General features: G+C 39.4%; 1 protein-coding gene across 2 annotated transcripts; it reads left to right on the top strand.

Moving 5' to 3' along the window:
• The first annotated feature begins 4,074 nt into the window (after positions 1 to 4,074).
• LOC118776808 (beta-1,3-galactosyl-O-glycosyl-glycoprotein beta-1,6-N-acetylglucosaminyltransferase-like) lies at positions 4,075 to 14,110 on the top strand. 2 transcript variants are annotated; one of them, XM_036527381.1, is made up of 3 exons: positions 4,075 to 4,180; positions 4,597 to 4,721; positions 11,750 to 14,110. In XM_036527381.1, the coding sequence occupies exon 3, from the start codon at positions 11,816 to 11,818 to the stop codon at positions 13,091 to 13,093; it is 1,278 nt and encodes a 425-aa protein (XP_036383274.1). In that variant the 5' UTR covers positions 4,075 to 4,180; positions 4,597 to 4,721; positions 11,750 to 11,815; the 3' UTR covers positions 13,094 to 14,110. The 2 variants fall into 2 exon arrangements, with proteins under 2 accessions (XP_036383274.1, XP_036383275.1); XM_036527382.1 differs by lacking the exon at positions 4,597 to 4,721.
• The last annotated feature ends 1,589 nt before the right edge of the window (positions 14,111 to 15,699 follow it).

Raw genomic sequence — 15,699 nt, 5'->3', positions numbered from 1 at the left:
GCCCTAGAATTACAAACCCTTTAAAACAGAAGAAACACATTTATGAAACAATAAATAAAATTAAATAAGAAATTAGCGAAATCTGTTTTGTGTGCATGCATTTAATTACAGAATTTCTCCACTACATTATTTTGAAGAACAATTCTTGAAATATTGTTCACATTTTGAAAACAGTGAACCATAAACTCGTACCAAGTGTTTCAAATCAGTTAACCATTTGTGCTTGCTTTCACACAAAATGAAAATGAAAAAAAACACAGTGACTCTAAATGTCTTACAATAATCAACAAATAGTAAAAAAAATCAATAATTTGAGCCTCATCAAGCTACACAAAATCAAGTTAAATTATTCACTCAAACATCAGTCCTAAATCATATCAAAAGGTCACCAGGGACTGGTTATTGGTGAGAAACAGAATAAGGGAGCAGATGAAGAGGTGTGAGAGAGTATGACCAGCAGCAAAGAATGAAAATGCAGAAAAATATGGCATTTTGGGTTTACTGTATAATTTTGGTTTTATGCTTCTATAATCTGGCCATTCTGTATATTTTGTTTATTTTTTCCATTCGTTTACATTTTTTTAGGAAAGCATTTTCTATGTTTGAGTAAGACTTTCTTGTTGTGTGATGTCAGCTGAGCAAGAACGATACAATAAAATGTTTATGATTATACAGATATTTCAGTGATTACCTTTTACTCATGATTCCAGTCTCAAGTGGACAACAGAAACGGAGAGTATGGGGGTTGACCATGTCTTATTACTGGGTGTAGTTACTGTTTAGAGTCACATTGTACAAGTATCAATAAAGAGACCTTTTCATTAGATGACACATCCATTTGTTTTGGTGTACTTACTTTCTTCTGCAACATGCAGCGTATGTTTTATCTTAGAGCATATTGCCAATGATTGTTATTCTGTGAACTGGAATACTGGAATTTTGGAAATGTGAACAATGTTTCAAAAATTGTATTCAAGTAATTGACTAGAAACTAAATGTAATCAAATGCTTTAAAATCAATGAAATATTTAAAAATTCAGTTTTTATTCCGTTATTATAATTTTTTTATTTTTATTTTTATTATTTTTTAAAAAATTTTTGAAAATGTTTAATGAAAGAGCAGGCTTTTTATTATTATGCTGTTTCAGGTGTAAAATGGATGGGGTTTACATCTTGATAGACTAGGGCTTTGCAGTAAGCCATCAGGTCCTCATGTTAGAAAAGCAGCCATCAACATTAAAAAGCCAAAGCAATTAGCAATAAGATTTGAAAGCAGATTTCAGCCGCTGTAGTATAGATATTCAGTCACATCAATGAGTGACAGAATTTGAATTTGGACAAGCCAAGGGACAGGAAGTCTGGATGGGGGGGAAGTTAGTAGAGAGTATGAAAGAGGCAGAAAGCAGGTTGAGACAGACAGACAGACAGACAAACAGACAGACAGGGTAGAGGGAACAAGAGAAGGGCAGGAAGGCAGAAATGAGAGAAAGGCATAAAGAGAAAGAGAATGAGAGACAGATGCACAGACAGATATAAACAAGTATTCAGATGGGAGAAAAACAGACCGAGAGAGAGCAAGAGGCAAAGGGTCTTTCAGCTAATCAGCACAGGAGATGATGTGCTAAAATAGAAAAGTCTATTTCTGTCAATACTCTGTTTTAAATGTCTAAAAATATTTCAGCATGTCACACTCACAGAAGTACTGTATCTTTCAGCTTATCCTCCACTGAGCTCATGCAAACAACACAATAATCGTACAAATAAGATGTTTGTACATGACTGAAATTACGTATTGAAGTGAGCTTAAATCACTTGGCTGAACTACAAAACAACTGCTTTAGAAAATACCACGACAGTGATTTTAAAAACGTAATTGCACACTTGTCCGCCATCACCAGAGAAAATGGGTATTCCGTATTGTAACCACAAGAGGGCACTTTCGGCTAAGGATTTCATTACAGTAGCCTACCGCAGAAGTGACGGTTACATTATTCCCACGTTACAGTTTTCCTAAATCGCATACACACATTTCCTGAAGCAATATTTCATGTTCTCAGAACTATCAACATTTAACTGAAGCAGTCCTTTGTTTCTGCAAAACTTCTAAAATCGCTTGCAAAATGAAACAGTCCTCAAAACCAATTTAAAAAGATAAAAACACTACCAGGGAACTCTGCTCACGTGTTTTCAGCCTGAAAACAAAACAAAACAAAACAAAACAAAAAAAAACAACTAAAATACATACAAAAATACAACGGTAACATAGCAAGCATTTTGTACAAATACATTTCAGTAAACAGTAAACAAAAGTAAAGTACTAAAGCTACTGTTGCATAGGCCTATGTTTGAGAACATTTTATCATCTTCTCTGATTCTAGTTTAAATTTAAAATGGCGTTGTTCCACAGCATTATGTCAACAACTACGGTCTCCTGTTGCCCTGTGAGGGCACGTCACCTGGCACCAGCTCATATATGTATATGCATGCCCGTAACCAGCTATGAGGTCACCGAGGTCCGGGCCTCGGTAATTTTTTTTAGAGATAAAAATAAAATTTGAAGATAAATACAACTGGATAAAAAAAAAATCAGTGGCTGAGAACTTCTCCGAGACGAGTACATGCTTAATTCAGTTTAGAATAGTTATTTAGTGTCCGCTGTGAGTTGTGAGAGAGGGCGCGAGCGCAGCCCCTTGCATCATCAGCACTTCCACTGACAGCAGCAATTGGAATTTACGCACGTTGGCAGCAGCAGGTGGCAATGTTGTTGTCCCCCCGTGAATAATGTGAATAATGGTTGCTTCCCGGTTCCCGTTTCTTAATCTGAAAGATAGCGACCACAGTATAGCGTTTCGAAATGGGCTGCGGACCGCCTCCTTCTAGGATCAGGTGATCCACATTTGCAATTTTTTTATTTTTTTTGCATATTACTCCGGCGCTTGCTGTTCTCACCCTCTCTGCCTCATGCTGTTCCATCGCTCTCCAACACGGGAGAGTTCACCCATGCCGTCTGTTATTCTTGCTACAGATATCTGAAAAGTTAAGAAATCTGGGTTTGCACAAGTGAAGTGTGAGTGAGTTCGGTTGGCAATTGTGGTCTGAATTTTGCAAAAATATGTTTTTAATGTGAATACAATACACGGAAAGTGGGATTTTATTACGAAAAGTCTGCTAAATGTATGAGAAGTGTTTCGCTGTGTGTTTTGCAAAAGCATGCACTGGAATTTCAGTTGAGTGAATATAAAAAAAATTCTTGCAGTTTTGCAGAGATAGTGAAGGTTGTCGATGCGTGAGCTTCAGCCTTTGATCACTGTGTACATCGCACCAGTTTCAGGGTGCAATCAATAGAGAAATACTGTAAGACGCGCCGTGTGCAAATCAGATGTGTTATGAGCAGGGTCAGTGCAGTAGTGAGCAAGAAATTGGCATCTGAAATACTTCCAGATTTAAAAAAAAAATCAAATAGTATGGCAGTTTCCATTCATGTGTATACTAATGTGTTCATCTCACCATCTAACCATGTCATAAATTGTAGCTACAGTGGTTATGGGTTGTGGAGCTCAGCTAATATTAAAATAAAGATTGGGAGAAAAAAAGAAAGATAAAAAAACAATTACACCGTATGGTTCAGTCAGTGATACTTTCAATAGGCCAGATATTTATGTTTTGTTATGCGTCCCACTGACATCCAGAATAGGCTACAAGGCGTTTATTCCGAAATTCACTTTATTTCCGCCATTTAGATGAGACTGGTGACAGCAGGAACTGTGTATGCTTGGCGTCTTTATAATATTAAGAAAATAATATTGCGCCTAGTCAAAATCAGACCAACTTTATATCATGCTGTACACAAGTTCTGGCTTAATTTTGCAACTTTTCATCATGTAATTAGTAATAACACTAATTATTTTGGAGGACGTTGGACATTTAATACCTGCTACATGGCAAGCGGCATATAGCGCCACCCTACACTTCACTGACAAGGCAAGTGGTGGCGCAGTGTGAGAGGCAAGGTTTGAAGACAGGATATAGGTATAGTGCGGTACGTCCTTCTAATCACAAATTGCCATTCAAGAGGCAGGATTTCCTGGAAGGATGAGTCGTTAAGATTTACCTTCAAGAATGGTACAATACGCGGTGCTGTCTTTCTGGCTTTTGGAGAAGGCTTTTTGACAAATTTCTGGTAAGTTCCCACCTTGAGCATTTCAGGTTTTTGATCTACAGAATATTAATAATTATAATCAATTAATAAATCAGTCTCATCGGCAATAAATGAATCAACCTTGTGGACATGTAGTTCTAACCTCATTTTGTTAATCCATAATCATTTATTTACATAAACTGTAAATTTTGCTGCTGTTACACAAAGGATTCTAAAGAGTGGAACAAGGAGACTTCAAGGGGACAGAGCTCTATTTAATTAAACTCTATATTAATAAAACTACAATTGTACATACAATTACATAATACAATATATAGTAACAATATATAATACAATTGTATAACAGCTTTTCGGTTGGCTTAAATATATGTTCCGGACATTATTACATAAAATGATTAGATGTTCAGCATCATAACATCCACTTTTAACACGGGAAGGCGAGCCCCGACAGCTTCGGAGCAGAGAACGACCAGCCTGCCAAATTACGTGATTACTACAGAGAACCATCAGCGTCCACGAGTCACGACCCTTCACTTCACCGCACCATCCTCTCTTCACAGAGGTACGACAACCTCGTATCTCTGGCTTTTCCTGCGCGGCTTTGACTCAAACAGACGCAGCGGCCTCATAAAGTATTCTTTATGTATGAAATGACCATAGACAGCACGCAATAGCAGAAATGTAGTCATATGAAACTCCCACCTGGTAGCCTATCCCTCAAAAATTTTCTACGCGGTTGAGAGATGTGCAGTCGGACAGATTCTGTTCAATTCATTGTTCAATTAAAATCTATAGATTTTCGATTTATGTTATTCAAAACTTTCTCAGAAAGTTAAATTTATGAAAAAGTGTCAGTGTCATACAGATACTGTATATGGTGCCATGGAATGTTTGCATCGCGGAAGTTTTAAATATGCTACCCTGAAAAATGTTCCGAATAGGCAGGTTTTGCTAAATTCTGACAGGGACGTGAATGAAATACATATTTCAGTATTAAGATGGCTGTTTCACACATACGTCTAGCATGCACCAGCCAATGGAAATGATATGGAAATGATAAATTTTTTGTGTGTGATTAATTTACCGTTTCATTTCGTTTAATAAACGTTTAATTGTATTAGAGTTTATTTAATTTACACACGATATGCTGTTTCTGCGGCGTAGCATACCAGATCCACTGTCTTTCAATACAGTGCCCTGAGGCGCGTTCTATTTGCTGTCATTGTTGTTTTAATGCAAGAAGTGACGTATGAGTAACAGCTGAAACCAATGCATAAACTGGTGCTTATTGCACGCCTTTTCTATATCCAGCCTGGCATTTGGAGCTCCAGTCCGTTTTTTTCCCCGCAGCTTAAAACGGACGATTCCTCGCACTGGAACACGGTCGGTTTCAAGTCGATATACTTGTAATTTTTATAAACGCATTTTGTCTCATGATACTTGATTAAATGCATAATTTGGTTTACACTGAAGATGTACGCCGTCGTACCGATTATTTGAGTGTGCAGTAGCTTATGCAGGAAGCCGCTTTGTAACGTCTTTGTCACAACTACAATTAGTGCTGCTAGACTAATGCAATTATGAAGCGTTACTGCATTTACAAGTTATAGATGGCAAACCAATATCCCAGTTATGAAACCAGACGCCCTGTTCTTTTGAACGATAGCGATTCAGTTCCGTGTGGTTTAGCTAAATATCACCAGCTCAGTTACCGTTTCATCATTAGAGCCGCAGGTGTAGGTTTGCGATCAGGTAGGGGGCTCGCGGAGAGCTAACCGTGTAAAGTTTCTGAAACAGACTGACCTATACGCCGATCTGAGTTCAAACAACGCTAGTTGTGTAATACGACAGACTTTAGAAATTAAAAAACGAGCTTCATATAATTAAGTCCTGAGCGAAATCGATGGATAGAGTATCTCGGCATTATCTCCCTTGCATAGCATATGTTAAAATGTGTATCAGCGTGGCAATCGCATAATATGAAACGGCCATGACGCATTCAAGTTGTAATTACAGAATTAGAGAACTACTTTAATGTCAAACTCGCGCCGAACAATCGTTTTTTCATTCGTTTGAAGTTTATCCGGTGTATTCCCCACGTGTCAACATCATTTCGCTGGCTTTCTATCATAATAATGTAGGCCTACTATTAATTGTTTTTACACACATCTATATTGCACTGCAGTAGTTATATCTGAAACGTGGCACACGCCCCTGAGTGCAGTGGGGTAATTGTATTCTTTTATTTTGAATCTGCCAAGGAACCCAATTATCTGCACTCAAGTGCTAAGTGCAAAGTGTTAAGGAAGAAAATTCTTTAGGTGTGATCTGTTGCTTTAGAGTAAATATAGGCCCAATCCATAGGCCTGATTCATACCCGCTCCCAGATATGCATCTCCATGGCTGCAGGTTTGTAGGGTGGGTATTCGTTATCTTAAATCCTAAACACGTGTTAAGGGAAAGAACAAACGGTTTAGTGGGTCTGTACATTCACAGCATAGGGGACACTGCAACAGGTTTGCTGCTGGCTGTGTAAGGCACACATAGAAGGTTAGCCTACTTTATGCCTGAAACGCAAGCGTTTACCAGGGTGGCCAGTCTCAATATTAATTAATACTAATTTCTTTGAAACATATGAGTGCTTCATGTGAGGGTGTCGAGTGCCCCGATGAAGACCACAGTCACAACGGTACAACATATTTTGAGAGCATGACAATAAATGCATGAACATTTCCTCGGTTTTATCAAAATAAGTGAGAACTATGCAAAAATCCTTCATGTGCAGCAACAATCCACAATTCATCCCCCAAGGCTGATACTATAAATTATGCAACTTCAGTGGCCTTGGCTTAACGTTATCCGTGCTTCACCCAGTCTTCCTGTTATGCTAATTTTACTGGCAAAGTCAAACTTGGTTGTGAAAGTGAACCTTTCACTGACAGAATCTGCATTAGGGATGAGTGAAATTACCAGTTCCGATACAGGAACAAGTAATGTGATGTATCATCAGTATTGATACTGATACCAATACCCATACTGATACTGTCTAATATTAATTGCAGAAATTGAACTTTTAAAGGGCCAGGAACGTTTCTATGATTTATGATTTGAATATTGTGAGGAATAGTGGCATTTCTCCATCTGAAAACATGTGAAACATCAAAATGAGTTATTCGTAGCTAAACTAAGCTAGCCTTGCTACCTGAAGGAAAATGACTTATGTAAACTGTTTAAACCTTAGCTATTTACCTAAATATACAGAATGGTATTCAATAGCAACATATTTCACTGTTTGTGAGCTATGGAGAGTGTCATGAGTTTGTCTCTGTCATCTTTTTTTTTTTTAACATAGGCATCAACTTAATTTATATTTGTCTAAAACAAATTTCAAGAATTTATGCATAAGTCTTCGGATCAACATGTCTTTGAATACATATTTCTCATTACCTTAATCAAGTGGTACTGTAAATAAACACACATATATACATATACACAGCTATATGGATATAGGAATAAACATCACTACACATCATACACATACATGTGAACTAAGTCATTTGGGAAGTGAACTATATGTTGTTTTGGCTCTGTACTCTCTGTATTGGATTTGAAATGATGCAGTGGCTAAGTTGACTAATGACTAAGTTAAAATGCAGACTAGCAGTTTTAATTTGAGGGTATCGATAATGAATGAACTGTTTTGAAGTTACAGCAGGATTTGTGCGTAGTCCCCCCATTTTATGGTATCACAAGTATTTGGACACAACTGTCTTTCATAAGGTGTGTTGGTTTGCATTGTTAGGGCATGCACACAAAAGCTGTCAATGTCTAGTCTTGATTTTAGTCTTTGCATCTACTTTTGGAGTCTAATGCTGGCCACTGACAACATAAGGACCAAATAAGTGTCAATGCAAGTAGAGTTGGTCATCATGAGGCATAGCCAATGCATAGCCAACATCATTAAGAAGGAAGAAAGCACAAGTGAGCTAAGAAATGGCACACAACCTGGTAGACCAAGGAATGATGACTGAGGAATACTTAAAATTGTGAAGATACCTCCCTAACAATGCCTCAACAAAACAGGAACACTTCAAATGATATAGGCATTGATATGTCAAAGAGTACCATAAACAGAAAACAACCCTGGCGAAACTTGATCAGGTACACCATAAGATATAGATAAAAGACCTGCCTGACACTCGCCTGATCTGAATATAATATACTAAAGCAAGGCTATAGGCAAAAAAAAATTCTGACACATGCAGGAACTGAAGATGGTTACAGTAGAGGCCTGGCAGAACATCAACAGGGGAGATACCCAGCATCCGGTGAGGTCTATGAGTCACAGTCTTCAGCCAGTTATTGTGCTAAACATAATCACTTTATTGATCTATAATGATATCATATAATGTTAGTTTGTCCAAAGACTTGTGGTAAACACTGCTCCCACAATTAGTGTATCATTTCAAATCCAAAGTGCATACAGACTTCAAATACTATGTAGTGACCAATCCTTTGTACTTACTGTCAGGGCTGGATTTAACAAATATTTTATGAAATGCATACATACAAACAACATTGATATTTTTGGTGTCGATCTGCCCAGCACTAGCCGGCATCATTACATGTGTAACTCAAAATACACTGAGGTTGACCAGAGTGACAAAAAACAAGAATAGTACTTCAGTTGTTATCACAAATATAATTCATGTGTCTGAAAGCTTCCCTATGTAAATGAAAGTTAGTTTTGTCCCGTAGGTGTATGGTAGAAAGTCAATATGTGGATGTGTGGGATTTACATGCAGTTCTGCATTATGCCCAGACCCAGAACACTGACAGACACTGTGGCAGGTATTCTGTTACTTATTCAAATATACACTTATTTGCATGAATATTAATATTTATGAACTGAGACAAAAAGAAGCTGAAGAACCGGTATCATATGCTGTGTGTCCTTGACTGTTTTCAATGAAGGAATCAGTGGTGTTGTTAGGTCAGATCATTCAGGGCCGTAGCCCCGAATATTTTTGCCCTGAAAAAGGAGGTGTTTATAGCAAAAAACAACAGAAAGACTGTGCAACAGGGCGGAGCTTGACTTGCAGCGTCCGAAGGTATGATAATATTTATTATAAAGGTGGATATAACCTCCCCAACCTACCGATGCCGTTCTCCCTTCAAAAAAAAAAAGACAAGCCCCAGGCAAACTTGACTTAACCCCTGATCTTTTCAATAGCCAGAAACGCCCCTGGAATGAAAGAACTATTGTTAGTATAGTGAAATATTCATAAAACAGGACCAATTGAACACACAAAACTGCTGCTACTCCTGTGAATGCAAACCAAAGTTAGACTAACATAATGAGAGTGGTGTTCCTGTTGGAGCAGCCTTAGGACCTTCATAGAGTCACAGAGCACAGTCATCTCCCACCTATTACATACTCCATAAAACAACATACGTGAACATAGTTTTAGCTTACAAGACATGTTGCAGAGCATAGGAGTAAATTAAGACTGTGTGTGAGTATGTTGACACTATGTGGAAGTATGGAAAGCATTTTTTAATGGTGTTGAACATCTGCTGTCTCCTGCAACATTGCAGGTTTTAGGACCTGGGGTAGCTGCAGCCTCAGGCACCTGCGCAACTGAGACTGATTGAGACTGATCAGCTCAGGTGTTGCTTGTTACCTTTGTTATATGGACACAGCCAGGGCTCAAAATGTTTGGGGTTTTGTTGGTGTACCCTTGAGCAGGGTACCCTCCACTATCTAGGCATGTAAATTTGCCATCTTTAAAATAAGTAGGTGGCTCTGGATAAGAACCTTTGCTAGGCAAATGTGTGACTTGTGGATTGAAATTATCTGCGTCTTTTTTTTTTTTTTTTTTGAGCTTCATTATACTGGTGCTTGGAACTCTAAAAAACGTAAGCTTGTTGCTTCTTTGTCTTCTCTGTGATGAAAACATTGCTAGTCTCCAGGATGTGTTGGTTTGTGAGCTAGCTAATTTGTCTTGTGTGAATGCAAATGAGTTCTGCCTATCACATGAATGTGTCTGCTTTCAAACAGTTAATCTCTTGTTGTAATTTATAATTAGCTGTCAAGGTCTTTGTAATCTGAGTAGGTGGCCTGATAGCTGGCTACATTACAACATGTGTAGCCAGAATATATTCATCTTGCCACCTACAGGTGATGTGACACATGACACCATATTCTAGACACTTCAAGTTATTTGAATGAAGGTACTTCCATCTTAAGAACCTTGTAGTATGTTCAACCTTTGATTTAATAATATGTAGTATACTTTAGCTGAATCTCATGCTATAAGCAGAGCCCTAGATAAACAGCTGAACATCCTTTAGCTCTGCTAGGCTTGTCATTCTCCCTGTAGCTTGTACTCTGTCTACCACTTCATCAAGCCTGGAGTGGTCTCTGCTTTGGTTAAGAATACTGGTAGCCTCTTTCTTGCATCTATAACTCTGAAGGGGGGAAAAAAACTTATGCATTTCAACATACCTTCATAAAAGGGTAGTTCTGGCCATGTGATGCGATTAGTCAACTTTGCATTCTAGCTGTACTGTTATTTAAAACAGAACCGAACTTGGCTTGAAATGGCTTCTGCAGTCCACTTTTTCAATCCTCATTAAAAATATGAAGTCCTCAGACCTAGGAACACACAAGTTAGCCACCCAAAAATTTGTGTGATTGTTCCTAGATCTTTTTCAAACTAGTGGTTGGGTAGTTTGGTATAGTTTGCCATCAGATACTTCAATCACATAAGCTTCTTGTTTGTAGATAATTTTTGACAGAATAAAAGTTCCTTCAGTGACACAGAACAGAGAGGTTTTTAGCAGAAATGGGCATTCAAGGCTTGTGTGCTGTGGCTTGAAGCATAAAAAGGCATTTTGTGAAACAGGAAAATTTCTTGGATCTGACCATCCATATATCCAGAGGGCCTAGGTGGCCTGTGTCAGGAATTCTGGATGCCAGTGAAATTCAACCACTTATTTGTGTGTTGGTTGCTTTCATTCAGAACCTAGAGTCAGTTGGTTAATTCGTTCATTGATTAAACAAAGATTTACCTAGAGTGTATGTGCCACATAAACAAATTATAATGTAATAGCTGACCAAAATCTACTGTATCTAGCTAGCAGTTCAAGAGTAAGGGGTGGTCATTTGAAGAAAAAATTGGTGCTCTGAGCACAAGTACTTTGAAACCTTGAAAAAAATCTGCATCAGTGCTGTGTGTTTAAGTTTGTTGTTTGTGGCCTTGTAACAGGAACTAGATGGCTACAGCTACCCCCATCAGGTTGTGTGTTGTAAGCAGAACTGCAAGTAAAATCACAAGTGTCTTACCATATAGTGAGGTTAGCCTGAACCTGGCCTTGGGTATGAAAGACGCCTTTACAGAAATAATTTTTAAATATGTGTGCCCTTTTCAAGATAGAGATGCTTATGTTATTGAAGAATATGACAGCCATTTAAAATGGAGCAAATCACCTTAATCTCCCAACTGCTGTAAAAAAAAATGTAAAATGAAACTTTTGATTGCACCTGGATGTAATTGTTGTTTGATCCAACTGTTGTTCTTTTTTCAGAATTCCCAGCCATTTTGAGATTGGAGGTGATACAGACCCAAGGGTAGCCACTTCCCTTGGAATAAAATGTTTAGGAAGTTTAGGATACTACCCACACGCAGGGGATGGAAAAAATTCCTGCTGTTGGTGGCCTTTGCTTCATTTGCATGTTGTGTCATTCATATGAGGATAAAGTTAACAATAGACCACAGCTGGCTGGATTTCACTGACATTGAGCCAGAGGATAAGTGCAACTGCACAAAGATCCTACAGCAGGACCCAGAAGAGATTGAACAAGCAAAGATTCTGTCAATCACCGTCGATTTTAGGAAGAAGATTCGGACCACGGATGAGCAGTTCATTGAGTTAGCCAGAGACTGTGACAAATTCATACAGATGCGTAAATACCTGACTACCCCCCTGACCCAAGAGGAAGAAGAGTTTCCTATCGCCTACTCAATCGTCATCCATCACAAGATACAGACTTTTGAGAGGCTGCTGAGAAGTATTTATGCACCTCAGAATTTTTACTGTATCCATGTGGACAAAAAGTCTCCACCTTCGTTCCTGTCAGCTGTACTGAGAATCACCTCTTGCTTTGAAAATGTCTTCATCTCCAGCCGTTTGGAAAACGTAGTGTACGCTAGCTGGAGCAGAGTGCAGGCAGACATCAACTGCATGAAAGACCTATACAGCAGGAACACCACCTGGAAGTACTTTCTGAACCTCTGTGGCCAGGACTTTCCCTTAAAAACAAACCTGGAAATAGTCAGGAAGCTGAAGGCCCTGAAAGGAAAGAATAGCCTGGAAACCGAAAAAACACCAGCGGGCAAGGAAGTGAGATGGAAGAAGCACCATGAGGTTGTAAAAGGTGTCTTAGAGAGAACGAACAAGGACAAAGACCCCCCACCAATTGACATCCCTGTCTTTTGTGGGGGGGCCTACATCGTGGTCACCAGAGACTTTGTGGGATTTGTCCTCAAGGACCCAAAAGCCCTGAAATTCATTGAGTGGGCTAAAGATGGCTACAGCCCGGACGAGTTCCTCTGGGCAACATTACAGAGGATGCCTAGCACCCCGGGCTCAATCCCAAGCAATTTCAGGTATGATGTAACAGATGTGAACTCCATTGCCAGGCTAGTGAAATGGCAGTTTTTTGAAGGTGTGCAATCCAAAGGGGCAATGTACCCGCCCTGCAGCGGGAGGCATGTACGGGCTGTGTGTGTTTACGGGGCAGGAGACCTTGGCTGGATGCTGCAGCAACACCACCTGTTTGCCAATAAGTTTGACACAGACATGGATCCATTCGCAGTTCGCTGCTTAGAGAAGTACCTGCGGCACCAGGCCCTGAAGGCATTGATTTAGCTTCTGATCCACCATGGCATCACAATCCCCCCAGAGCAGTTCAGTTAAGGCATGTCATCTGGAGCCCACAGCAGCGGAACAACTTATGTTTGTTCTGCCTGGGATACAGGTGGCTATGATGGCAGGAGCTGCTCGTCTCAATGCTCTCTGGCACCGTGTGACTCCAACAGGCACTTTTCTCACTGGACTGTTGGGTTATTTGCAGAATGAACTGTAGTCACATTAATGTGGGTGTATCATGTACTGAATTGGCAGTTGAATTCGTTGTGACTTACACTCCTGCATGAGTACAGTGGTCACTGCAGTGAGTGACAATAACATTCACATCTATAGTGTTGTTTCCACTGGCCCCCCTCAGCTGCAGGCCTGGCATTCTACCCAACATGCTGGCTTTATTCCACTGAGTGTCACCCAATGCTCAAATGCTGCTGACCCCAGAACATTCTTAGACTTGAAAGCTAAACTTGATCTGAACCAGATTAGGCCAGTTTTTGTCTGGATATAAGCAGTGGGTTTGCTGGCTAACTTTGTGCAGCTGCTCTCTAGTGTATGAATGAGAAAGACATCCTGTTGCCTGTGCTTTTGATTTGACTCTTTTGGAAGGACCACAAAGGAAGGATTTATGCTGATTATGGTTAGACCCACCATGCAGTCCAGGATCTAAATATTCATTTTCTAACATGAAATATGTTAGCAATACCATGGCTAGGAGTATGCTAAAAGTGCCAGGCTGTGGTATTTTGCAGTATTAACCTGATTAATTCCACTACTGCCCTATCAGGGCTGGGCCTGTTTGGTGGGTCAGTTTGCCATGGATATGCCTCCTGTCCATCTCGGGTATACCTGGTCTACAGCCAAGGGGTGTCAATGGAAATGTCTCAGGTACACATGATTTACAGATTAAGTGGATCTGTGGAAACAACTCCGGTATAGCTAGCATACTCATTCCTCACTGAGTGTCTTTTAAGTGCATTTTTATTGGCAGTTCACAAAGCTCTGCACAGACATTTTGTCCCTGTCTCGTAACTAGTTGTTGAATAATGCTGCACTGTATGCTTTTACAGGAGAGTATGTGTAAACACATGTACATATTACATTAAACTTGAATGAAGTATGTAGATTCAGTGCCATTAAGTCATAGCACTTTCATAATATTGTGGTTAACAAATTAACTGTTTATTACATTATAGTTGCTTTGCGGACACTCATATCCAGGGTGATATGCACAGCTTACAATCTTATCTTGAATGTCTTTCTTAAAGGTTTTTTATCCTGGGACAGGTTGGGGTTTATGGGTAAGAGTAACTGTACATATTTCTGCAAGACCTCACTATTTGCACACTGCCACCTGCAATATTGTATAAATCAGCAAATGTTTCAATAATAATTTCTTTACTAATGACTCATGACCTATTGTTTTTCTTTTGTAAGCCATTTTATTTGAATCCTTGTTGCATTTATCACATTGGTTAATGATTTTTCCTTCAAAAAAAGTCTGTTTTCTAAAAACAAGGGTAAGGGTCCTTTCAGTTACAGAGTAAGCCCACTAGCCAGATGAGGAATAACCGCTGTCAGCACATGGTTTGTGGCAGTCTCAGTTCCTCATCTCTTATCACTTTAGGCACCATGTGAGTTTGTCCCATGTGTGTCACAACTTTTGTGGCTTCCTGTTTGACAACAAAGCGTATGTTATCTTTTATGCCTAGAAATTTATAAGGCATAAAAAAATACATTTTCTTATTTGCCTTTCCAAATCGAATGGCATATATATTAAATAATTATGAATGTGGTATAATGCAGATCCACAGTATGTGTTGCCTATTACAAATATAATTTAGGAAACCCAGAATATCCAGTAGTCATAGAGATCTAATCAAGCTTGCTTTTATGAGCAGGTGAGATTTGCAGAGGTCTTAACTGGGACATCACATTTTTGTGGTGATGTCATGTCTTGATGTCAGGACATTGTCACTCAGGGTGGAGTGGGAGTGGTGGATATGCCCAGAGAAGGTGTGTCTGAGTTCTGGGGCAGAATGACATCATGGCCCTGTCTCAAACACTGGCTCCATCTGTTCTACCATTTGGAAGTGATCCAAGGTATGCATTTTTGACTTTAGGTATTTGTGGACTTGTTTGCTGTGTCCCTGAAACTGGACACAAGTCTGGACAATTCCAACAATTCTGGGCAATTCTGGTAACATGACAGGTTCCACTTTGTGGGCCAGAAAGAGTTCATCTGTGCAGTCAGCCTGCGATTTTGCCAATTGGCTTTTTTCATCTCAGAAAGGCCCATCTCCATGGTTTCATCCATGTAGTAGAATGTTGAATGTAGAATGCAAAACGTTGCATCTGACCGCCATATACTTACAGCATGTCTCCTTCCCAACTCCCTTCTGGAGCAGAGGCCTCTGTCATCACGCTCCCACCCTTCCCAGCCCTGCAGCACTGCACTGTGTGTGTGTGTTTATGAAAGAATCGGGGCTCTTGAATTACTTAACGTGCAATATTGTCCCCTTCCTAATGATATAACAATGTTCAAATAAGTTTATTAATAAAGTAGTATTCATAAATGCAAACAATGGAGACACTTGAGCATGGTTAGTTAT

The sequence above is a fragment of the Megalops cyprinoides genome, chromosome 4 (genome assembly GCF_013368585.1).
Source record: "Megalops cyprinoides isolate fMegCyp1 chromosome 4, fMegCyp1.pri, whole genome shotgun sequence".
In the NCBI taxonomy this organism is placed as follows: domain Eukaryota; kingdom Metazoa; phylum Chordata; class Actinopteri; order Elopiformes; family Megalopidae; genus Megalops; species Megalops cyprinoides.
The sequence above is the reverse complement of the archived record's forward strand: the minus strand, read 5'-3'. Positions and strand labels throughout refer to the sequence as shown.